This window comes from Recurvomyces mirabilis (assembly GCF_035927965.1).
Source record: "Recurvomyces mirabilis strain CCFEE 5264 chromosome Unknown scaffold_1, whole genome shotgun sequence".
NCBI classification, from domain to species: Eukaryota; Fungi; Ascomycota; class Dothideomycetes; order Mycosphaerellales; family Teratosphaeriaceae; genus Recurvomyces; species Recurvomyces mirabilis.
In genome coordinates this window covers 603522-628595 of record NW_027041935.1, presented here as the reverse complement: position 1 = coordinate 628595, position 25074 = coordinate 603522, and the positions used below count along the sequence as shown (strand labels likewise).

The 25074-nt window shown below is 52.9% G+C and overlaps 9 protein-coding genes across 9 annotated transcripts; 3 read left to right on the top strand and 6 right to left on the bottom strand.

The window, feature by feature from the left end:
- Positions 1-6: 6 nt before the first annotated feature.
- On the top strand, positions 7-4603 carry SNQ2_1 (ATP-binding cassette transporter snq2; the record flags this gene model as incomplete). Its single annotated transcript, XM_064832981.1, has 2 exons — positions 7-3976; positions 4050-4603. The coding sequence occupies 2 exons, from the start codon at positions 7-9 to the stop codon at positions 4601-4603; spliced, it is 4524 nt and encodes a 1507-aa protein (XP_064699250.1).
- Positions 4604-4940: 337 nt separating this feature from the next.
- On the bottom strand, positions 4941-5468 carry LTS14_000266 (uncharacterized protein; the record flags this gene model as incomplete). Its single annotated transcript, XM_064832980.1, has 3 exons — positions 4941-5047; positions 5103-5226; positions 5289-5468. 3 exons carry the CDS (start codon positions 5466-5468, stop codon positions 4941-4943), a joined length of 411 nt encoding a protein of 136 aa, XP_064699249.1.
- Positions 5469-6156: 688 nt separating this feature from the next.
- Positions 6157-6904, bottom strand: LTS14_000265 (uncharacterized protein; the record flags this gene model as incomplete). Its single annotated transcript, XM_064832979.1, has 2 exons — positions 6157-6423; positions 6482-6904. The coding sequence occupies 2 exons, from the start codon at positions 6902-6904 to the stop codon at positions 6157-6159; spliced, it is 690 nt and encodes a 229-aa protein (XP_064699248.1).
- A 656-nt stretch (positions 6905-7560) lies between these two features.
- On the top strand, positions 7561-8335 carry LTS14_000264 (uncharacterized protein; the record flags this gene model as incomplete). The annotated part of the gene is made up of 2 exons (XM_064832978.1): positions 7561-7756; positions 7809-8335. The coding sequence occupies 2 exons, from the start codon at positions 7561-7563 to the stop codon at positions 8333-8335; spliced, it is 723 nt and encodes a 240-aa protein (XP_064699247.1).
- Positions 8336-9409: 1074 nt separating this feature from the next.
- Positions 9410-9802, bottom strand: LTS14_000263 (uncharacterized protein; the record flags this gene model as incomplete). The annotated part of the gene is made up of 1 exon (XM_064832977.1): positions 9410-9802. One exon carries the CDS (start codon positions 9800-9802, stop codon positions 9410-9412), a length of 393 nt encoding a protein of 130 aa, XP_064699246.1.
- A 706-nt stretch (positions 9803-10508) lies between these two features.
- LTS14_000262 (uncharacterized protein) lies at positions 10509-13889 on the bottom strand (the record flags this gene model as incomplete). Its single annotated transcript, XM_064832976.1, has 3 exons — positions 10509-10532; positions 10589-13684; positions 13737-13889. 3 exons carry the CDS (start codon positions 13887-13889, stop codon positions 10509-10511), a joined length of 3273 nt encoding a protein of 1090 aa, XP_064699245.1.
- Positions 13890-15144: 1255 nt separating this feature from the next.
- exo2 (exonuclease II Exo2) lies at positions 15145-19476 on the bottom strand (the record flags this gene model as incomplete). The annotated part of the gene is made up of 2 exons (XM_064832975.1): positions 15145-19412; positions 19473-19476. 2 exons carry the CDS (start codon positions 19474-19476, stop codon positions 15145-15147), a joined length of 4272 nt encoding a protein of 1423 aa, XP_064699244.1.
- Positions 19477-19754: 278 nt separating this feature from the next.
- Positions 19755-21166, top strand: HAT2 (Histone acetyltransferase type B subunit 2; the record flags this gene model as incomplete). Its single annotated transcript, XM_064832974.1, has 2 exons — positions 19755-19816; positions 19945-21166. 2 exons carry the CDS (start codon positions 19755-19757, stop codon positions 21164-21166), a joined length of 1284 nt encoding a protein of 427 aa, XP_064699243.1.
- A 904-nt stretch (positions 21167-22070) lies between these two features.
- On the bottom strand, positions 22071-23235 carry LTS14_000259 (uncharacterized protein; the record flags this gene model as incomplete). Its single annotated transcript, XM_064832973.1, has 2 exons — positions 22071-22322; positions 22375-23235. 2 exons carry the CDS (start codon positions 23233-23235, stop codon positions 22071-22073), a joined length of 1113 nt encoding a protein of 370 aa, XP_064699242.1.
- Between the last annotated feature and the right edge of the window lie 1839 nt (positions 23236-25074).

Here is a 25074-nt window from a genome sequence, read left to right as displayed (position 1 = left end):
AAAGAGATGGACAAGGCAGAAGAGAAGCTGGAAGAGGCGTTGCAGCTCAACCATCCTGGACATCACCATGGTGGACTGATGACTGCTGGAGACGATGCGGAAGACCCGAGGCAAAGTAACATCGGCATCAGCCGCGACTCGGATTACACACTCGTTGGCACAGACTGTGAGAAGGTGGCGCTGTCGAAAGAAGCGGTAGAGAGACGAACGCCGTCTGTGAGAAGTTCTCTGGATCGCGACAGACTGGGCGTCAACGTATCAGGCGCACAGAAGCACTTTGCAGAACTCCAACGCGAGCTCAGTCATACTTCTCGACTGGAGAGACAACAAAGTCGTAGGAGTGAGAAGCGTCAGACGAATGATGTCGAAAAGGCTGGATCATCTGGAGCGAGCGAAGATGACGAGCCCTTTAACCTCGAAGAGACGCTGCGAGGGAATAAGCAGATGGAAGAGGATGCCGGTATCAAAGGCAAGCAAATAGGCGTGATCTGGGACAATCTGACTGTCCGAGGTATTGGCGGATCAAAAATATTCGTCCCAACGTTTCCACATGCGTTCACAGGTTTCTTCTTTGCGCCGTTCAACCTGATAGCAGACGTGTTGAAGGTCGGCAAGAAGGGCAAGCAAGTCGACATTCTGAAGGGGTTCAAAGGTCTTGCAAGACCTGGCGAGATGGTGTTAGTGCTTGGGAAGCCTGGCTCTGGCTGTACCACCTTTCTGAAAGTGATCGCGAATCAGCGTTTTGGTTATACCGCTGTCAACGGCGAGGTTTCCTATGGCCCGTTCACCAGCAACGAGTTCGAGAAGCGCTATCGTGGCGAGGCGGTCTACTGCCAAGAAGATGACATCCATCATCCGACACTAACTGTCGGCCAGACCCTAGGCTTTGCACTCGAAACGAAAGTACCTGGCAAGCGACCTGGGGGTATCAGCGTAGCTGAATTCAGGGACAAAGTGGTCGATATGTTGCTGCGCATGTTCAACATCGAGCATACGAAGGATACAATCGTTGGCAACCCCTACGTTCGAGGTATCTCAGGAGGGGAGCGCAAGCGTGTCTCCATTGCCGAGATGATGATTGCAGGTGCTGCAGTATGTTCGCACGACAACAGCACGAGAGGTCTGGACGCATCAACTGCAGTAGACTATGCGAAGTCTTTACGGATCATCACCAACATCTACCGCACAACGACATTCGTATCGCTCTATCAGGCCTCAGAGAACATTTACAAGCAATTCGATAAGGTCATGGTTATCGATGATGGACGACAAGTCTTCTTCGGGCCCGCGCAAGAAGCGAGAGCATACTTCGAAAGTCTCGGCTTTTTACCCAAGCCCAGACAGACCACGCCAGACTACCTAACAGGTTGTACCGACCGTTTCGAGCGAGAATATCAGGACGGTCGCAACGAGACGAATGCGCCATCTTCGCCCGACGGCCTCGCAGAAGCTTTCGAGAAGTCTAGCTACGCTGCGAAGCTCGAAGACGAGATGACATCCTACCGAGCAGAGGTGCGGTCCGAACAAGAAATCTTTGACGATTTCCGCACGGCGGTGATTCAGGGCAAGCGTCATGCTGGCAAGAAATCCGTCTACTCCATCCCGTTCTACTTGCAGATCTGGGCCTTGATGAAACGTCAATTCATCCTCAAATGGCAGGATCGCTTCTCACTGGTTGTATCGTATGCCACGTCCATCATCATCGCCATCGTCACGGGCACCGTCTGGCTCCAGCAACCCCAGACTTCGGCTGGTGCCTTTACACGAGGTGGTATCTTGTTCATCTCACTGCTCTTCAACTGCTTTCAAGCTTTTGCAGAATTGGCCTCGACCATGGTAGGACGACCGATGCTTAACAAGCATCGAGCGTACACTTTCAATCGGCCGTCGGCGTTGTGGATCGCACAGATTTTGGTCGATTTGGCTTTCTCATCTGTACAGATTTTGATCTTCTCAATCATTGTGTACTTCATGTGCGGACTCGTGCTGGATGCTGGAGCATTCTTCACCTTTGTGCTGGTCATCATCACTGCATATCTAGCAATCACTTTGTTCTTCCGCACGATCGGGTGCATGTGTCCGGACTTTGACTCGGCTATCAAGTTCGCAGCTGTCATCATCACGCTTTTCGTCTTGACCTCTGGCTACTTGATCCAGTACGACTCTGAGCAAGTCTGGCTACGCTGGATCTTCTACATCAATGCTCTGGGTTTGGGCTTTGCCGCTATGATGATCAACGAGTTCAGCAGGATTGACATGTCTTGCGTTGGTAGCTCGCTGATACCCAACGGACCCAGCTACGGTGATATCAACCACCAGGTCTGCACCCTGCAGGGCAGTCAAGCTGGCAATGCGATCGTGTCTGGCTCCAACTATGTAGAAACGAGTTTCTCATACAATCCTGGTCAGCTCTGGCGGAACTGGGGTATCATACTCGGTCTGGTTGTAGCTTTCCTAGTCACCAACGTTGCGCTAGGAGAGTACATCAAATGGGGCGCTGGCGGTAAGACAATTACGTTCTACGCGAAGGAGAACAGCGAGAGGAAGAAGCTCAACGAGGCCTTACAAGCCAAGAAGGCAAAGCGAAGCCGGCACGACAAGGAAGAATCGAGCTCAGATCTCAACATTGCTTCGAAAGCTGTGTTGACCTGGGAGGATCTGTGCTATGATGTGCCTGTACAGTCTGGGCAGCTACGATTGTTGAACAATATCTATGGCTACGTGAAGCCCGGTGAGCTGACTGCATTGATGGGCGCTTCGGGTGCTGGAAAGACTACTTTACTAGACGTGTTGGCATCACGCAAGAACATAGGCGTCATCAGTGGCGACAGACTCATTGACGGCTTGGCCCCAGGTACTGGCTTCCAGCGAGGTACGAGCTATGCTGAACAGCTCGATGTCCATGAGTCTCAGACCACTGTACGTGAAGCTCTGCGTTTCTCAGCAGACCTTCGACAGCCGTACGAGACACCACAAGCAGAAAAGTACGCTTATGTGGAGGAGATTATAGCATTATTAGAGATGGAGGATATTGCCGATGCCATTATCGGAGACCAAGAAGCCGGCCTAGCAGTCGAACAGAGGAAACGAGTCACGATCGGAGTTGAATTAGCTGCGAAGCCAGAACTCCTACTCTTCCTTGACGAGCCCACGAGTGGTTTGGACAGCCAAAGCGCTTTCAACATTGTTCGCTTCCTTCGCAAGTTGGCCGCCGCTGGGCAAGCTATCCTCTGCACCATCCATCAACCTAACGCCTCGCTCTTCGAGAACTTCGATCGCCTGCTTCTCCTACAGCGGGGCGGCGAGTGCGTCTACTTCGGCGACATCGGCAAAGACGCGCACGTTCTCCTCTCATACTTCCGTCAACACGGTGCCGACTGTCCCTCCGATGCCAATCCAGCAGAGTGGATGCTCGACGCCATCGGTGCAGGCCAAGCCGCACGCATAGGCGACAGAGACTGGGGTGAGATCTGGCGCGAGTCAGACGAGCTCGAAGACACGAAACGAATCATCCTCCGTATAAAAGCGGATCGTCTCGCTGAAGTAGGCTCACTACCTCAAGTTGAGCAGAAGGAATACGCCACACCCCTCTGGCACCAGATCAAGCTCGTGCAGAAGAGAGCTCACAAATCCTTCTGGCGAAGTCCCAACTATGGCTTCACTCGCCTCTTCAACCACGTCGCCATTGCCTTACTTACCGGCCTAATGTTTCTCAACCTAGACAACTCTCGCAACGCCCTGCAATACCGCGTCTTCGTCATCTTCCAAGTCACCGTCTTACCGGCCTTGATCCTGGCGCAGGTCCAGCCGAAATATGACCTCAGTCGCCTGATTTTCTACCGCGAGGCGGCAAGCAAGACGTACAAGCAACTACCGTTTGCGTTGTCCATGGTTTTGGCCGAAATGCCGTACTCGTTGCTTTGCGCTGTGGGTTTCTTCATTACGATCTATTATCCTTCGGGATTCAACCTTGCTTGTAAGTCTCCATCCCCGCATCCGACAAAACTGCTCACGAATCTCCCGCTCACCATGATCTTCACACTACACAGCCAGCAGAGCAGGCTACTTCTTCCTCATCGTCTTAGTCACCGAACTCTTCTCCGTCACTCTCGCCCAAACCATGTCGGCCCTGACACCAAGCACCTTCATCGCTGTCCTCCTCAACCCCTTCGTCATCATCGTCTTCGCCCTTTTCTGCGGCGTCACGAACCCCTACCCCCAAATCCCCGAAGGCTACCGCATCTGGCTCTACCAACTCGACCCCTTCACTCGTCTGATCTCGGGTCTCGTCGTGACAGAGTTACATGGACTGTCGGTAGTTTGCAAGGAGAAGGAGCTCAACTTTTTCACTTCGCCACCTGGACAGACGTGTGGGGAGTACATGCGGGCTTTCTTTGAGGCGGGCGGGCCGGGGTATATTGTTGATAATATGACTTCGAGCTGTGGGTATTGTGCTTACAGTGTTGGAGATCAGTTTTATGAGCCGCTGAATATCAGCTATGATAAGAGGTGGAGGGACTTTGGCATTTTGACGGCATTCATTGGGAGCAATCTGTTTCTCTTGTTTTTGGGAAGTCGATACCTGAACTTCAACAAGCGGTAGTGGATACCGATCCGCTACAGTGACATATCAGCAAGGCGTCTCTTGGAGTCCTAGTAGGTCATAGACTTAGATCTCTCCACGAATCACAGATTCAGGAGCGTACCTGTTATCTTTTACATTTTAGTCAATCTGATCATTATCCTACACGTTTGCCTTCGTCGATGACCATGTATTCGTCACCAACCATCATCTTCATCTCTGACACGTCCCGTTAGCATTACAGAACACTAACATATATACCTTGACATATCGACTTGCCATCTTCAACCATGAAGTTGTCGTGGTCGGGCGTCAGCGCTTTCGAGGCTGGGTCGTACATCTGTCCCATACTACCTGGTTAGACCGACATCTCCAAAACCTCGTTGGTTGGTAAATCGGATCTGAACGATTCGTTCCGCTTCTCGCCAGGATCAAAGTCTATCTGTCGTCGGGAGATCGTACTCACTATAAGATCAATCAGCCATCGAGTGCCTCATCTCGTATCACGAAAGATGCATACCAAATCGTGCAAAGTCCTTGTAATCCTTAAACACAAATGTACAAATGGCATCATAATCCAACATGTTCGCCTTCCCATGCAACATATCCGCCAAAATCGTCCGATCCCGTTGTAGGCAGTACGTCTAACGCTTGATATCTCATTAGTCCATACACTCGCCTCAAGGATCATCAAGCGGATTCATACCAAGCTGTAGGTAATCACGTTATGCTTTTCCAGCACGGGCGCCGCCATCTGGGCATGCTTGTGATTGTAGTGCTCGATGAAATCGGCATCGCTCATGCCCGGTTTCTTCTTCACAAGGATGGTGGCTTTGGTTACTTTGCGGAAGCCTGTTGTGTTTGGGTATCCGGCTTCGAGGACCATGATGGATGGGGAGCACACAGGTCACTGTCGCTGGAAAGCTGGAGGAAGCTGGGAGGGATTGGTATCGGAAACGGTTGGGTAAGATGTTGGTGTGGGGCTTAGTCTCGACGTTCGGATGAGTTAGGCCAATCGTCTCAGCCCAGACGATGGAGATGAATGCTTTATATAGTGGCCCGTGCTTTTGCCTCACCACGAATGGGTCTGTTCCTCGACTTGTCGTCTGAGAATAGCTGGGTAGAGCAGGGCCAAGGTAGGCTGTGAGGATGGAGAGAATGTGGGAGAAGAGGATAGTACCCCCTCGAAAGTGACAGACGAACAATTCAAGGTATGGCCACGCTGACTAGACTTGTGTCTGGTTGATTGCTGTACAATGCCTTCTTACACTACATCATCTGCATTTTCACCCTGCCATCCCATCCCTTGCAAAGTCTTGCCCTACCATCCACTACGATGGTACTCGAACCCTGCTTGCTCAGTCCCGAGCTCGTCTGGTACAGCGTGTATCTCTGCGAGACCTTGGCGGGGGACACGCTTCATAGCTGGTCTCAAGTTGTCGTCGTACCCAGTGCAGTCTTCGGGAAACATCCCATCTGATATCGCTGACTCCCGTCTCTTGTCGGGACGACACGGAGTAGCCATGGCTAGATGGAGGACAATCATTCAATCACACATTCACACATCGATGTCCTCAATCCCGAAGAATACTCCCCCAACACATCAACGCCTGCCCACCATACGTGCCCTCCTTTTCCAAGGCACCATCTCCTCGAGCCTCAAGTGCTTGTGCGAGAACCGTAAGGCCGGCTTCGTAGTCGTCCCTTATGCTGCGTGCTTTCTCCGCCCGAGGAAGTGCTGAGCCGAGTATTCTATCGGCGAGGAGTAGCCCGTGGTAGATCGGTACGCCGTGCAGCATTTCGAGTTGGGGACCGAGGGATAAGGGGGTGATTGAGGGAGGCTGTAAATCGAGTTAGTAAGGTATGATACTGCTAGAGGGATGGCAGGAGTAGAATTACCTGTACCTCATCACCCATACAACTAAGCAAACGCTCCGTATACATCCTCACCGTCCCATCCACATCCTGGCCCCCTTTATGCTTAAAAGCATCCACAGCAGCCAACTCCAAAAACAACCCCAGCACCTGCGGCCTCCTCCTCGCATCCTTCGTCCCAGCACCCACCTTCCCACTACCATGCTCACTCCTCTCAAGCAGACTCGCAACCTCCACCGCCCACTTCCTAGCCTTAGTGACAGCCTCCGCATTCCACTCCGCTCGAGCCGCATGCTCTCTTATCCCGATCAAAACTTCCCTCATCACTTCCTCGCTCTTCAAACTCAAGCCCGTACTCTCGACCTGCTGAAGACAAACCAAAATCGTGCCCATCCTCCCCCTCAACCCGGCTTTCCTCACCACCTTCCCCAGCGTATGTTCCGACATCTGCGCCTTACAATCCCGCATCCCCATCAATAACGGAGCGAGATTCTTCCAAGCTTCTCCACTGCCACTGGCACACATCATCTCCACCGCTTCATTGAACAATTTACCTCTGTTAGGAATCTCCTTTGCCCTGTTGATCCATTGGAGCGGCACTTCCTCGTCGCCTATTTGGGTTGAGCGGGGATTATCGAGCAGGAGTTGGCGGTTCTTGGTTCCGAAGATTAAGCGGCGTTCAGAGGGGCGGAGGGCGGCGGGGATGAGGTGGTGGGTGCGGAAGACGGAGAGGAGGGTCGTTAGGTCTGGAGTGGAGGCGGTGGGGTGGAAGGTGGGGATGCCATCTACATATCACGTTAGTAATGCTTTGTAGGCATTGGTGGGAGGACTTGCGTTGTCGTCTTCGTTGGGTGGTGGTGGAGAAGGCGCGAGAGATGGGTAGGGGATCAGCAGCTTGAGCGGCGCGGTGGATACGGAGAGCACAGCGCGCGCAGATGGACATGGTGGCGGTGGTGGGCGGTAGTGGGTGGTACTACAGTTATAGTAAGCAGACAGACTCCCATGTCAAGCTCATGTCTTGGCATTGCCGAAGTTGCCCGCGAAGAGGAGCATCTCAAGTTATGAACATGGTATTGAAGCGCTTCACAAGACACGATATCATCATGTCTCTATCATCCTCGTCGACCCGCCCACTGGCCTGTATAAAGCAAGCAATTGGGCAATGTCGAGCCGGAAAGCAACAACACCGCCGCTATGCCGCCGCAGCAGCAGCACCAGACTCCGCCTATCCGTCCCTTCAGACAAAGTACCCACCACCACCTCCCGGCTTCCGCACCTCGCAGACCACTAACCAGAATCGTACGTCACCTCCTCTTCCCTCCCTTCATATCATACTAACACCCCCTCCCAGGCTTCGAAACCGGGCTCAGACGCATCCCCACCGTCCCCCCACCCCGCAGCACCACCAAACTCTGCCCGGACCCTATCCAAGCCCTAACAACCACCCAGCTCCTCACCCTCGACCCCACCGGCGCCCGTACCCGCCTCTTTTCCCCTTTCAACCCCGAACGCGTCCAAGTAGGCGATATCCTGCTTTTCCGCCTCAAAACGGGCGATCCCGTGAGCGGCATCGTGCTGAACGTCCGACAACGCCATCAACCGATCGATACAGCTGTGTTGATTAGGAACAATTTGACGAGGGTGGGGGTGGAAATGTGGTTTAAAGTGTACTCGCCAAGCGTGGAGGGGATAGAAGTGGTGAAGCGGGCGGAGAAGAGGGCTAGGAGGGCGAAGTTATACTTTCTTAGGGAGAAGAGGCATGATCCTGGTTCTGTGGAGGGAGTGGTCAAGCAGTATTTGAGGGCTAGGCAGGGTGGGGTTATGAACGTGAGGGAGGGGCAGAAGGGAGGGAAGGGTGGGAAGAAGGGCAAGCGCTAGAGGACGACTGGAGCACTCGTGAGAGCGTGTGAGGACTAAATGTTGTATCTGAAGACTGAAGGTCTGGTATCTGGGTCATTCCGTGCCGATGGAATACAGGCCATTCAGCTACAAGTGGGATCCGACTTGACAGCTCATTTCCTCACATACAATGGACTACCGCTTCAAGCATTAAACCACCCTTTGCTCGTCTTCCTCCGCACCGGCCTCCCAGGCCGCTCGATACCAACACCCAGGCCGAGCGCCTGCGACAACAATATCTCCTCGGCTTCGCCTCCAGGACCTGGACTAGGCAGTCGTGCAGTGGACCGAGCAGCAACATTGCCACTGCTCGAGGGAACAGCATATGATCCAGCCGGGCTTTCTGCCGCGCTTGCAGTACCTACGACTGGTACACGATCCGGCACAGAGGCATGATTCGTTGACCAGCCACCATGAGCAATAGGAGCCTCGCCGACCTACTGTCCCCGGCCATTGCCGTTACGTCTGGCGACTACCGTCCCCATGTTCATCCGGTCGACCGCGGGATGAAGTTGGAGGTGTGTCGTTCCTGTGGCGCCACCAGTCGAGTATCGAGGCGAAAGGACTTACGGACCGGCACGGTGACATGATCGAGGGCGAGGAAAATCCGGAAAGGAAGGGCTAGAATGTGAATGAAAGTCGAATTGGGGGGATGTAGCGAAGCACGCACGATGAGGTAGTCAAGATGTTTGATCGGTACATTTTGTTTGCTGGTGTGACTGTATCCTATCCATCCAACTCAAAGCAATCACAGGTGATTCAGAGCGCGGCAGCTCAAGGATAGTCAGTATCAGGCAGCCTTCTCACCTCACGCTTCTATGGTTTGCGGACATCTGTGCTTCGAAAGGACAAAACACAACACCACATCTGCCGGCTTTCCTCGTCCGACTCCTCTCAACCACCTCCCTTTCGATCCTGCAGCCCGGCAGTTAGCCCATCACACCACTCTGCTCTCTTTCCTCTCTCTAAATCTTCTGCGACGCAGGAGCAGCGCTCCCGGAAGCCAGGGCCACCATTGGTGCCACTGACACACTAGCCACGTCATCCCCTACCCTACCCGACCCTATCCAACCTCCGCCTCTGCACCACCAGCAACCCATCCTCCGACTCCCCCGAAGGCGAGTCCGTAGACCACAGATCCCGCTCTCTAGCCCTGCGCACCGCCTCGGGATCCGGACGCCGACGAGGCCGGAAATCGGGGACTTGTTTGCGAGGTGGATGCGGACCGCGACGCTTGTAGGCATACATGTGTCTCGCAAGCCGTACACGTTGTAGGCGGTGGTCGCGCACCCGGCGGCCGCGTACCCGGCGGCAATGTTCGTGGTCTTCCCAGCGATCTACGTCTCCGCCGAAAGCAACGCAGAAGAGGAAGAGGGTCCAGAGACCTGCGAGAATGATCGAGATGGTTGCGATGGATTCCACGATGGTGGTGAAGTCTTGTGGCATGGTTTGGTGCTGAAGTTTGGTGCACGTTGATCGCTGTGATAGTAAGGGAAGGAAGAAGAATTAGGCTCTTGATTGACTTTACATATCTGCAGTACCTGTCTCAATCGTTGCTTGTTGAGAGTTTTGCCGCCCTGTCTCTCAAACATATGCTCATTCAAGGTAGTATTATGAGCCTTTGAATGTACAGTCGCACATGTATCAAGTTGTCGGTGTCCTTGGTAGGGATTGAGCTGGACGCATTGTCCCTCAGAGGGTTGGCATAAGACTGACATTCGGAACACTGTGCCGAGGAGCATGGCCAGTCGAATCTCGCCATCGGGTGTGGCGGATCTTGATCCATGCGGACAGCCAAGAGGCAGCATACTTCAGGTTCGTCAATATTGCAGAGAATGTAGTCTTGTTACTGTGCTGCATGTACATTGGGCTGAGGCCATTTGTGCTGATTGCAGAATGTCAGGTATGTTCGATAGAGTCTATACTATGCTATAGGCGCCTACAAAGCAAGTAAATTTATCAGATTAACTAGACGAGACACAGCTGAGTGTCAAGGGTAGGTAGGAGGCTCGTTTGGGCGCAAGCAACCGCAGTGGCGATAGTGCGGATCTGGTCCTCAAGCCTGGACTCAATTGCATGCCCCAGTAACGACAGTAAAGCGCCTATCGTCGCGGCATCGAAACATCTCAGCATCGACGGAAGCACCATCAGCTCACCGTGTGTCCTCGTAACACACCTGCGGTCTGTAAGCTGGGTTTTGGTGCCTCGATGTGAGGATACGACGACTCTCACTATGCAGAGGACTTTCCAGTAGAGCTTCTTGAATCTTCTGTGGTCGTGATTGGTGTAGATCTTGGGGTCGGAGGTTCCGATGAAATCTAGTGCGAGCATGCCCTGTGAGAACACGATTGAGATTACTATGCTCGAATGCGTAATTTGCGTTTCCAGGTACATGCTAAGGAAGCCACCGTTCAAAATGAACGAGCACATCATAAAGGCTGATATTGCTGAGGTCGACTTGTGCGGTCTGTAGGCCGGTACTGGCCGGTGAAACCAGAGCTGCTGGTGGGCATAGACCTTGTCGGGATTTGTGACTTGTGGAACTGTGCGTACGACTCTGGATCTACAACGGCGGCCGCGGCCGGACCTGAGTCTCTGTGATTTGGCAAGCAACTCATGCTGTGCTGCAGAAGGCATCCTAGTCTCCAAGCAAGAGCGAGGGAGAGATGTATCCGGCGTTCTACTGCTGAGACACAGACATTGGTCGTGTGAAGCGGTAGTGGATCTTGCGGAGATACTGTCGAGAACACCTTTCGCCGACGGTCTATTGCCCGCATCAGGGCTGATCATACTTCTGCACACAGTTATGATCCTCTGGTGCAGAGAAGCGGTGGTCTTGCTGCTCAGTATGTCAAGCCATTGTCGTAGTTGCTCGATATGCTGTGCATAAGTGGCTCTGCCACTCATGCCACAACTTTGGTGCATACTTTCAACGGTGTGCCCGAGCTCGGTGGTCAACATCTCGGCATAGACACAGCCTAGTGAGAAAACATCGGCCTTGGTACCACGTCGTTGCTCAAGTACAACCTCAGGGGCTGCATACCTCGGCGTCATGAGAGCGTGGCCTTCAGTCCATGACTCGACGGGAGAGTCTATGTAGTCGTGTGAGGTGCCGAAATCGGTGAGCAGCACATCTTGGCCACTCACGAGTATGTTGGCCGGCTTGATATCCTTGTGGCGGCAGGAAGCGCTATGCATGTACTCGAGGGCTGCTGCAAGACAAAGGTACCACTTTGCGATGTACCTCCGCCGGTCCGGCCATCTGCTGGGCTCGGCCATGTATTCGCGGAGCGTGCCATCTGCCACCGGTGACATCAGGATATTCCAGGACTGCATTGTATGATCGTAGTACGCCGACTTCGAGTGCGATATGTGTCGGTGATTGAGCCTCTGCATGATCAAAACCTCCTGGAGCTTTGCATTTCCTTGCCGGTTTTTTAGGCGAGACGTTGATAGCTCTTTCCGAGCAAGTACTTGCTGGCCAGGATTCACTTTCACCTCGTCCACAATGCCATAAGATCCGTGGCCAAGGTTTCTCACGTGTGAGATGGTGCCGTGGTGGTGCGCCCACGCATGGACCTCCTTCACATGCGCACTGTCACAGGCGAAATGTAGCAAACTCTGCGGACGTTCTGGACAGCGTACAGATACCATGTGGAGCGACGCGCGTTCCTGAATGCTACGCAAAACGCAACTTCGGCTCTGCGGTTCACAGAGCTCTGCGATCCACAAGTAGGCGTAGCCGATACCGTGAGCGAATGCTCTAAGTTGCTCAAGGGGAATCGGCAAGCGTTCATCCGTCAACAGCAGGTCCGTAGTAGCATTGAAAGTCGCGCTGGCCAAGGTTCTTGACTTAGGAGACTTTGCTGCCCATGTATGATCGAGAGCAAGATACCTGGCGTTGAGAGGCGGCTTCGACAATCGAGCAGTGGGGACATGGATCAGCAGCGTCGGTCTAGTTCGTTGCTGTGTTGAGCACTCCCTGCACTTCAGTGGTTCCGGAGCTGCGGACACAGCCTCAAGTGGCCACGTTTGCTTGCCGGCTGCCAGTGTCGCAGCGTGTCCACGTTGGCCATGTTGCTGTTCATTTTGGCCACCAGACCTCGTACCAAAACCCGACTCATCACTGGAAGTAGGCGACGAATCAGGTGCGTTGAGTGAGCCATTCTGTTTGAACCCGTTAGGCCCTCCTTGCCCATCAGCATCGTCGTCATCGAACCACTTATTGCGGCCATACAGCAGATTCCATGGGCCATACGATATCTGACCTCTGAAATGAGCAAGATAATGGTGTACTCGGTCCTCCCAAGAGCCAAACGTTGATGGACATGGACGTCCTAGAGTATCAACGAATTTACATTGAAGTTCGAAGCCGGCTGCGTCAGTCACTTCGGAATGATTTCGCAAAGTCGTGTAAAGCGCCTTATTGATGTGCTCGTGAGCAGCCCTGAGGTGGTCGAGGAATTTATCCTTTCGAGCGCAAATGAACGGAGTCGCACCAATGCTTCTGCAACAGACGCAATGCCAAAATTCCTGTGGCTGCCAGCCTAGCTCATGCCTCCGCCATGCATCGATTTTGTCAGTAGAATAAGAGCAGCCGGATGTGCACTGAAACTGTAGATCGGTTCGCGAATTCTGAGTCTGCGCCCGTTTGCATACTTGCCAAAACTTATTCCTAGACCATTGTCGGACTTCTGCGACCGTCTGGGATGGCTTGCTGGGATCTTGAGTAGGCGGCAGCTTCTGCTTGCCTTTCGACGAGCCAGTGGTAGCGCTCGTAGATGATGTGACTGAGGCATGCAAGTATGCTTGAAACCATGCTTGCACAACGTCGGGACCCAATTGCTCAAGGGTAGCAATGGACTGGATCTCAGCGTCGGTGGGAAAGTGGCCCTGGGTAGCCCATCTTTGACGAAAGCGCTCAAGCGTATCCACTTGACTGCTAGACAGATCGGGTTGTAATGGCTCGAGATCAGGAGGTCGTTCAGGCACGACGTGAGCACCGACGTCCAGAAAAGCACGAGAGACTTCCGGAACATCATACTGCTCGACGGAAAAGCCGGTGCCGTCGCCACATCCAGCATTGGTGTTCTGCAGACTTCCCGTCCAATCTGTGCTCGTAGAAAGGCCCGTGGCGAGACCGAGCTCGTGATATCCGGCCACATACGGTAAGTCATTGGGATAATAGGAGGACCCGCTGTTGGTTGCATCGCTAAACATCGTCGATTGCGTTGCTAGTGGCGAAGCAGTGTTTTGCGCTTGAAGCGTCTCAAGCTGCGGGTCCCTCCAATTGGCATTGAAGCCAGGGAACAGATGATTGGAGTCGGCCTGTTACGATTGATCAGCTTGGTTCTACCTGATGCACTGTAACACCACTTACACAGAGCCATGGCTCAAAGATGAAGGGATTGCAGCTGGCACAATATATTTGGCCGCGGTCGGATATCTGTGGGTTATATGGGTGCGGCTGGGATGGGCCTTCCCCTGCATCGTCTGATCCCCAGCCATTTGGCGGGCACTCTTGTGAAGCCATTCCTTGCGTCTAGCTCAGGTTAGCTGCGGATGACAAGGCTGAAGTGGCTGAACGCAAGCTCGAGTCTACTGGGAACCTGGGAGCAATCGATTTCTTTGGAGTCAGCAGAGGGGTCGATGCTCACCAAAGCTCGAAGGAAGTGAATGAGACGACGAAAGACCTATTTCAGGGGGGCATTGTACTCCCTGCAACTTTTGTATACTCACCAGAGTACTAGTGAGGCGGCCTAGGATCGAGGTAAGGCAAAGACGACAATTCACCGCCACACTGAGGAGGCCAAGCACAGGCGCGCTGGCGATTAGGTGTACATGGCGTACAGCTCGGGCGAACGACTCGCACGCTGTGACTGGTTGCAATCTCATCAAGGGCGAGCCTAGGATCAAGTCCACTTTTCTCGCTGAGGCTTGATCGGAGGCCGCCCAAGTTCGCCTTGATCGGAAAGTTGCCTTCGCGGCCTTCAGAGATTTCAAGGCATCGAGGCAGCAGTGTCGTCAGCATGACACCCATTATCCTGTTGCCTGTCGGGTATGGCGCAGACAACACATCATCGGTACGGTCTTGGCTGGCAAGAAGAGCTGTATCATGAGGCAGCGTCGATGATGGAGGAAGAGGTCGCGCAACGTCGCGAACGCAACGCGTGGTCGACAAGCGTGACATTGGAGTGGGGTCAACATCTCCTCATTGGTACGGCAATATCCGCCGCTACTTCTTAAACACTTCTTTCCTGGAGCTGAGACAATAATGACATGATCAGCATAGTGGTCTAGCTCGACGTCAAGCTATCGAACAGCAACCACGACTTCTACCATCACTATAACCACAGCTCCTCAAGCCGTTGCTTTCACCCATCTCTCGGTCAGATATTGGATCTCTCAGGCTACTGTAGCGGCCAGTGGGATTTGGTGACGGATTTGCGATGATGATACCATGACACGGGGGGTCGACAATATTCATTCACTTTTACAGAGTACTTATCTCGAGCTTTCGCCAGCTACTAGACTCACAACCTGACCGTTTTGGGGAAGCAAAACTTTCTCGAATATCTTGATTATCCGTCTCCGTAGCCTCGTGAACTCGCTCGAGACACTTGCCTTCCTTGGCCCTATCGTAAATCTCGTGCTCCCTGATAAAAGTGTTGATACTGTCCGAGGCCGATGCGACGCCTAATCAGACAGCTCTCGGATGATGGCAAACACGGATCGGCCAAGAGATTACCGTAAGAGATCAAGTCGTTCAATATCTCGTGCTATCATATTCACGTAACGACCGTCTCGCCTCTACCCCTCCCACCTCTGCCTCTACCACCACGTCCACGTCCTCTACCGTTGCCCCTCGCAGCGTTCAAGTCTGCTGGTGGTGGCACACTGCTGTAGCTCTGCGGCCGGAAAGAAGGGTTGTTCCTGACCACTCCCTCGGTTGGATCACTATTGTCGATCACATTGTAGCCCTGGCGATTGCCACCACCACGACCACGAGGAGCGAAGCCTCTTGCATCGCCGTTCATGCCACCTCGGCCACCACCACGATGCGCACCATCTCCATTGGCCTGTTGGAAGCCAAGTCCACCTCGACCACGAGTCGCAAAGCCTTGACCATTCTGCTGTGGCGCTCCATTCGGCACACCACCGCGGGCTCTCTGCGCGTACCCACCTCTCAGCATAGGGGGCGCATCAGCCTGCCGGTACTGAGGACCGCCGGGCAGGCCATAAGCCCCACCGTTCATGTTGGCACCACCGGCATGCTGACCAGGCCTTAAGGATAGATGCTGCTGTTGTGGCATCCTAGCCTTGCCCGCCTGACTCATAGCAATTACTTGCTTTTCGCTCAAATTCAGCACAGCATTACTAGGGACTGTGCTTCCTCTGAACGGCGAGCAACGATCATTGAGTGTCGTGCCAGACATGAACTTTGAATCGAAGACCACATCGAGCAGAGTCTGTCGGCTCGTACGTGTCAAGCCGACGACCGTACCACGCATAGCGATAGGCACTCGTCCAGAGTCTAGCACGTACACCACGCGATCGCCGAGACGATACTTCTGATGCTGCGTCCTCATTTCCGCGTCCTGCGGCTTCAGCAAAGCCATACGCGGGACCCCAGCCATCTTCTTGCCGTCCACTTTCTGACCGTTGACATTGTTCTGATCAGCCGCCTGCTCAATCTTCATGACTGTATTGCCGTCAAGCTGCTCGGCCTCGAGCGGCACGCGCTCGAAAGCCTTGGTCTCAACGGTCTTCAGCCAAGCGCCGATCTCCTTCATTCTGGCCTTCGCCGTCTGTGGGTCAGAGTAGAAATTAGTATCCTCCCAACCGTCGCCTGTAGGATGGTCTTGGATAGCTGCAATGAACTCCGGAAACTGTGTCATGTACCCGACAAGCAGATTGACAGCCTTGTCACTGTACTCCCATCCGCTAGCGTTCTTCCTGCTGTAACCAAGAACCTTCATCTTTTTCGCCTCGAACTTCAGGTTCAGACCCAAGTTCAGGCGCAGCCCAGAGGAATTGACGTTGAAGGAGCTCGTAAGCTTCGACAGCACCAAAGGATGCAGGTGCAGCATCTTGGCCACCTGATACGAAGGCCTATACGGGTCTGCTCGCTCAGCCTGGAACGCGATGTCTCTGCCGAACTCAGGCTCGCGGCCCACGAGTATGCTCACCCAGACTTCGGCCTTACCGCCCGACTGGTGACCAGTAATCTCCAGTGGGCGGCCATAAGCCATATCGCCTAGGAAGAATGCGCGAGTATTAACAGGGAACTCCTCCTCTATGGGAACAGCTGCCTTCTCCAGGAAGCGCTGTTCCTCACTGATGACTCGGTCGACGATGGTCTGAGTGGCAAAATCTGGCTCTCGGCCCGACATGGGCGCGTATTCCTTGATCGTGGCGCCGTCCTCAGCTTTGCGCAGGCCAATAAGCGTGTCAATGGTAATCAAGCTCTCGACCTCTCCAATTTCCATACCAAGACGTTTTGAGTATGTTTTCCCAATACGATCAGCTTTCTTCTTCCAGTCCGCAAGATTCTGCGGCTGGTGTGGTGTCTGCACAACGTTCGCACCCTCTGCAGGCGAGCTTGGGTCAGCGAGCCTGTATGAAAACATCTCGTCGCTGACAGCAACGACCTTGCCCTCGGACAAGAATGGGTACCCAGCGTGCACTGCCAAGCCAAGCCGTGCCATAGCATGGGCAGCTGTGCCTTTCTCCTCCCCTTCGGACAACGTAACGACCATGCTTTCATTCCTACTGTCCTGCTGGAAGACGTTGACGCCATGAAAGCCAAGAGTGCCAGTGTGCGCTAAAGTATGCAGGCTCGGAAAGCCAGACAGCGCCGCCGCACCAAGCTTCACACCAGGCACCAAACCGATATGGTAGTCGAGGCCTTCCATAGTCGGCAATTCAAATATATTTTCCACGCAATGGCAATGCTCCAAATCCGGAAAGATGCCGGGCATACTACTCGGGTGGGTGTAGTCCGTCATGGCATCGTAGACAAACTTCAATGTGACGCCGAAGGAGTTGCGATGCTTTTCAGCATCCGACAGCATGGCGTCTTTCGGCGCCATACCAGCCAACAACCTCTTCTCGTCAATGAACGGAATCTTGACCACGGCCTCCCACTCCTGCTTCTTGCCATTCATGTCTAGCTCGAAATCACGAGGATAGAAGTCGATGATTGGACTGCTCTCCTCCATCATGAGCGGCCAGTAAATCTGCGGCACAATCTTCTTGCTTCGCTCCGGAAGCACACCCATCAATTGCTGAAACGGCCGAAATGGCTGACCAAGCTGGAAGTTCATGTCCGCCTTCAGACCCTTCTTGACATCGGAAATCATGGGCGAGTAATGATATTTGTAGTACCATGGCCAGCTTGCCACTCCTCGATAGTAGTAGAACAAGACCCACTGCAGGCCCTGAACGTAATTCTCCGTTAGCTCCGTCAGCTCAGCATCATTGTCGCGATCCCACTCGAATTTGTCTGTGTAATGCTTGTTCTTCCATTCCAAGAACTTGTTGTCGTACTTCTCCTGCGCCTTCATCTGCGCCTGCTCAACTGAAACATCCTCAATCTTCGCACGATCGTATTGCTTGAACACCCGTAGTAGTGCATTCTGCGCCTCCTCATCTTCTTCGTCGTCCTCACCGTCCATTTCTGGGCGTGGAGGAAAGGCGAGCTGGACGTGACGGTCACCCGAGTCGTCCGCGACAGTCTTGTATTGCAAATGCAGGCTCTTAGCCAGCTCTTCAACAAAAAATCGATCGGTGGCCTTCAGCGTGGTCGACAGATCCAATGGTCCTGGCTGTGTCTCGCCAATACTTCTAGTATTGACGTACCGCTTGATGACCTGGTACAACTCTTTCTGGCCCGAAGTCATGGACTGAATGCCGCCCTTACGCTTGACCTTCTCCATGACATCCTCCTTTTTCAATGACTTGTCCTTGAGCCAGCTTGCATCGGAGTGCTCCGACTCGAAATGCCTGTATTCAACATGGCTTAGCTCGTCCAGAAGTATCTCCAGTCTCTTGAGGTTAATGACACCGCCTTCGTTGATGTACCCACCAGCCTTCGGCAGCACTTGCTTGTAGACGCCAAACATGAGCGAAAGAGCGCCCTCATTGATGTGTAGGTGGGGTAGATTTGGCAAGAAATCATTACCCACGAAGAAGGCCATAAGAATGAAATCATCAATCACACGCTCCATGTCGAAAGGCACGCTCAAAATACCCGGCTCTTTCAACTGCTGGAATTCCAGCTCCAGATACTCCCGAACGATGCACAAGTGCATCAGGTAGAAGTTCTGATGCTCCAGCTCTGTATTCTTCGCCTTGCCTTGTCTGCCGAACGTTACCTCCTCACGCAACAAACAGAAATGCGGATCGTGCGATAACAAGCCTAACATGATCAGATCGGCATCCAAACCATAAAGGCAGTGACGCACGTTCGGATTGTAGTTCGGCTGACTCTTTGCTTGTCGGATGTACTCCATGATCTTGTGCTCGCCTTCACCAGGAACCTCGTGACCAGAGAGGACGATCTCGCAGCCCTGCCAGTCAAGATCCTCGCTGACTTTCTTCGCAACGAAGTACTTGAGCTGCTGTGTCAAACGGGCCATGAACTCGGTACCGGGTGTGATGCAATTCGAGTCGAATGGATCCTCCTTTGGCAACTCTTTACCCTCCTTGATCGCCTTCTCTCGCGCTTCCTCGTTATCACGTGCTGTTCGGAAACGACGTGCACGCTGCTGGTTCATCTTGGCGCGAGGAGCTACTCCATCGATGGCCATGAAGAAGAGTTGCTGTGGCTTGATCTTGCCGAAAAGATGCTCGATATAGTTGAATATCTTGATGAACATGTCCTCCTCGGTGACATGTTTCGTGATCGAGGAGCCACTGTCGTTGTGGGTGCAATTATGGATGATGCCGTTCATATCGAGGTAGAGGCAATCGAACTCGGGTATGCGGTTCTCGGCGATGAGCTGGGAGATGGCTGGATATCGCTCTGACATCCAGCGGAAGAACTTGGGGACACCTGAGAACTCATGTCAGCAGGCACTCACCTTGTGGTGGCGGTGTGCTGACGATCACATACCCATAGTAGCGGTGGCGAAAATCCGGGGACTTCGTTCACGAGTTGATTTGTACTGATATTAGACGTGCAGGAAGAGGGATGGGGTGGCGGCGTTCTGACTCGGAGTCGTTGTAATCGAGCAAGGCTTTGAGTAAGTGCTCCAGATGATGATGGTATTCGGAAGTGCGGCAGATCCCGAGTGGCGCCGGATAGATCCTTCTGCTGATAAGACACGCGAGCTTCACGCGCTCTGTTGGCGACTGACTCTCAAGAAGTCACTGATACACCCATACCAACATCAATATGGCGGACAATGGCAGCGACATGGACCAGGAAGCGATGCAAGCAAAGGTGCTTCTGGAGGAGTGAGTACATCACTGAAAAAAGCTTATGCGAGACAATGATGATTCTAACAACCTTGATAGGTACAAGATCTGGTAACATCCACTTATACAAACTAGCAATAAGTCCAGACACTGACAACGTTGATCAGGAAGAAGAACAGCGTCTTCCTATACGATATCATGTACAGCCGTGCACTGGAATGGCCAACACTCACTACCCAATGGCTGCCAGACGTGAAGGAAGTGCCTGGCAAACCAATGCGGACCCACCGACTCATCCTCGGTACACACACATCTGATACTCCTGGCCACAATGACTATTTACAAATCGGTCACTTCGAGCTGCCAAACCCACCGCCTGCCAACATCGCCGACTACAACGCGCAAACAGAGGAACTGGGTGGCCACGGAGCAAGTAAGGAGCAGATCAAATTTACGATCGTCCAGAAAATTCAACATCCAGGAGAAGTCAACAAAGCCCGCTACCAACCTCAGAACCCTGAGATCATTGCCACCTGGGCCAAGGACGGTAATGTGTATGTGTGGGATCGAACAAAGCACTCTGCTGTGCCATCCGGAGGCATCAAACCACAGGCAACGCTCGCCGGACACACTAAGGAGGGGTTCGCGTTAGAGTGGAACCCGCATGTGGCGGGACAGCTTCTCTCGGGGAGCAACGACGGGACTGTCAATCTATGGGACCTCAAGAATGACTTCACGCTCGACACCAAGACCATCAAGCCGAAGACAACTTACACTCATCATTCTGCCACTGTCAATGATATACAATACCATCCTACTTTCGCAGAGAATCTCTTTGGCTCTGTCTCCGACGATATGACATTCAAGCTTATGGATATGCGCTGCAAAGACACCGCACGACCAGCAATTGATTTCGTGAATGCGCATACCGATGCGATCAATAGTCTTGCCTTCCACCCAACGCTTGACAAACTTTTCGCTACCGGCTCTGCTGATCAAACGATTGGCGTCTTCGATCTCCGCTTCGCCGACCACGGCAAGATTCACTCCCTCGAAGGCCACAAGGACGTCATCACCAAGATCGATTGGCATCCAACCGACCCAGCGATACTCGCTTCGTCATCAGACGACCGCCGTATCATCTTCTGGGATCTCTCACGAGCAGGCATGGAGCAGACGCCGGAAGATGCAGAGGATGGGCCGCCGGAGATGCTGTTCATGCATGGAGGTCACACTAATCGTGTGAGTGACTTCAGCTGGAACAAGAACGACCCATGGGTCATGTGTTCGGCCGCAGAGGACAACTTGATCGAGGTCTGGAGGGCGAGTCGACATTTGGTGGAGAAGCTACCGCCGGGTGTGCATAGAAGGGAGGTCAGCGAGTCGTAATTCGGACTTCATGGTCCAGATGTTTACAGTGGCGAGAAAAGCAGCATCGCGGGACATGAAAGCCGTGTCTAGCAGTCTTTGTGTCGTTTACCAAGCGTGGCGTTCGGTTTGTGATTATCTGTGCGTAACACCAGTATAGCTGAATATCAAAGCCACCGGTGTAACTTAGCATCGCGACATCTACGCCGTGTTCGCTACAAGCACACAAAGCTCGCACTCGCCCACAATCATATACACTAACGAGAGCCGTCATGGAAGCGTTTCGGCTTCATCTACAAAGACGAGGTTTGCTTGCACAAGCAGGTATCTTGTGTAGCGGAAAGATACAAGGCAGCTCGTTTGTCAGTCATTTCCAATCTCGCCAAATTCATACAGAAGCAATGCTCATTGTCATCGAGCTCATGACGAGTACTTTCTCAGATATCCTGACTGTCACTGCAGCTTCAGCGAAACCCGCAGCTAAGACTGCCGCCGTGGCAACGACCATCACAACTCCTGCAATCATAGCACTGCCAACAGACAGCGAAACCTCACAATCGCGGTAGTAATGCGCTCCATGGACACCGGACACGTGCTCCGTCTACCTTACTGGGACAGGCAACGATACGATTCGACTCATGATCGGGCATATTGTCGTTGATAGCGCTTCGCCAGTGATCATACTTTATCGTGCGTGAGCCATGCAAGCTAATAGTCTTGTGGGTCGAGAACGGTGGATGGAGCGAAAAGGCCGCAAGCAATCGAACAGGGCCACGAGGATGCTTTCAAGGACCCTTTAGTATGAAGAGATGGTTGAGTAGGTTATCAGAATGGTCGAATTGAATGGACGATACCAACTTTGACCCCCAGCGAATTCGGGAGACAATAGAGATATCGGGCTGCATGGCCATATACATCGAGCAATCTATAGTTTACTCTTCCCAATATCATATATCTGCGCCTCACCAGGATTCTTCCTAGCGGTCTCGCTTCGCTTCAGATCTGATGAGACATCGCCAATCGGCTTGCCTCTGATGTCTGCTTCTGGCTGCTTGTCAACGATGAGTTTGTTGGCTCCGGTGAGAGTCTCGATGGCTTCCTTCTCGATCCTGCTAACCAAGTCCTGGCAAGTGGGGATGTCGTGGATGAGGCCGATGACTTGACCGGCTGTCCAGACCTGTATGCCATATTAGCGGATGCATGTGATATCTTTCATGCTTTACACGTACGCCAAAATCCTTGTCACCGTTCAAAAAGACTTGTCGGCCACGCTTGCCGCTCACGAACGGTGCAACCTCCTCGAACTTCCCTGTTGTGCTCTCCCGCTCTACCCTGGTGGCCTCGGCGGTCACCTTGTTCTTGAACAACCTGCTCGTATTCTTCCATCGTCTGAGCACTAGCTCTGTATCTGTCTCTTGCGCATCCACGATCGACTGCTTGATGTTGTGGTGGATGGGGGCTTCGACCGTGCACATGAACCGAGTTCCCATGTTGATGCCTTCAGCGCCCAAGCTAATGGCAGCTGCTAAACCCTGTCCGTCCGCAAAGCCGCCGGAAGCGATGAACGGGATCGGCATCGTTTGTCGTGCTCGGCTGAGGAGGATTAAGTTGGTGATGTCTGTCTCGCCAACATGACCGGCACATTCGAAGCCATCGATGGATAAGAAGTCAACGCCTAGCTTGACTGCACTCATGGCATGTCTGATAGTAGTACATTTGTGCAGGATAACACAAGGTGGATCAGCCTCCTTCAGTTGCTTGATGATTGGGCCAGGACTATTGCCGGCTGTCTCGACGATTCGGATCCCTTCATCAAGCACAACCTGCGCGTATGCACTGTAGTCCGGCGGCACCATTGCTGGGAGAAGTGTAAGGTTCACACCGAATGGATACTTTGTCATCTTCTTGCACCTTTGGATTTCTTTCCGCAGGTCCTCCGGTGTGGGTTGTGTGAGAGCAGTGAGTATACCGAGACCGCCAGCATTCGAGACGGCGGAAGCCATCTCAGCGTAGCCCACCCATTGCATGCCACCTTGAACGACAGGTACACGGATCCCGAGCTTGCGGGTAAGGGCGGTATTGAAGGGCATATTGGCGGATCGTCTGCTGTTGTGTCGTTGGGTGCGTCGCGTGGTCGAGAAACCGACGTTCGAAGTCAAACTCGCGAACACGAGGAAGATGGTAGTACTTATCTGTTACGTCGGCTATACATGTATCTACCCATGGGAGAATGGTACTATGAGCCTAGGTCTGACATTCAGCTCGTGATCCCCTTCTCCATGAGCGAGAGTTCACGACCTCGGCAATGTCAGTGGACCTGCATTTGTGCACGTTAACATATGCATGATCAGTCATCAACCTCCATATATTCCTCAATTTTATTTCATGAAGATCTCTGCGGCCTTCGATTAAAGCTGAAGATTCGACGGGACACACGGGAGCGTATCTGTCTCGCACTTGAAGGGAGACGATTGCCCAAGTGCCCAGACTGCTAGGGTGCCAACGAATCGAGGCATCCATTCCCACTTGCGTGCTGCAAGTCGAGAGCATAATGGTCGGACGAGCAACATCTCGCGAGTACAGCGGTCAGGAACTCGTACCAAAGGCCGTCGAAGTAGCTCATATCACTCGACGGGCCATGGAGACAGGATGTTGTAACACCTTTTCTGTCATCTTTATGCTTTTTAGTGCGGCTCGAACGTAATGCTTCTCCTCCTGCTCCAGCCCAAAATGGATACCATTACATCCCACGCCAACTGTTCAAAATCGTCTACAGCATTCCAGGGATGGACATATGTGTCTCTACACCACTCCCTGCGTGACGAGGTCATACAAAGCCAATCAGCATCTCGAGTCCATGAGTTGAAGCTCTTGTGGAGCCAAGTCTGTGCACGGCTGCTGCATCCACACCGTGAAATAGCTCGGAAAGTGTTCTTTTGGAGCTTGTGTTTTTCACATACACTCTTCCGAACGCTATGATGCAGCTCATTCGATCGATGCTCTAGAAAGAGGACTATCTCCATCAGTGTGTCGCGGAAGGCGCACACAGCAGGAAGGAGCGTGAAAATGACGAGGCAAGCGCGGCTGAGGTTCGGCCAATTGTTCCGAATCATTATAGGCTACTGTTGATCCTTTATTTTCTGTACTTCGGTACATTTGGTCAATTTGAAACAATACAGAGAAGAGTACGCGCGCGCTTTTTCCAGCTGATTTTACCGCAAAATTGCTAACGTTTCCTATAGTTAGCATGGCCCCTGCACTGTACGTGCCTTCCACCACTTCCAATATCACCGAACATACTGACAATTAACAGAAGGATGACACATGCAAACAAAGAGTGCTAAAAGTTTTTTTTGATCTTCCCATATCGACAGGTCGTCGTCGGGTTGACGTTGGGTCGATATTGGCGTCGACGCTGGGACCGACGTCAATCACTAGTGTGATCTAATGTGATACTAGGGACGATCTGACTCGACGTCGAGGAGGTGCGTAGACAAGTCTTTTTCGCCCTCCATATTAGACCACTTACTGTCGATCGAGAGCGGTAGAAGGGCGTAATTTGCAGTGGGTCGTCGATTGGGGCATGGGCACAGAGGGAGCAACAGATAGACTGATATATGGCGCATGCACAATCGAATCCATCGACTTTCCACGCCACACTCACGATTCCTAGCGAAGCCAGCGGGGTGGGATAGATGTCGAGGGCGGTAGCAGAGGCCGATAGCGAGGCATTTCTATCTGGCTGAATCGTAACAGATCACAGATTTGGGAGTGCCAGTAGAGCGGTTCGAACCCCAGCTCGAACCACGGACACACACACATGGTTGGTGATACAGACACCAGGAGACGAAGCACAGGGGAAGAGAGGGTACAGCCGTTTCCTTCCGACGCTCCTTGTCTCCACGTACACGCTCCGTATCATGAAGAGG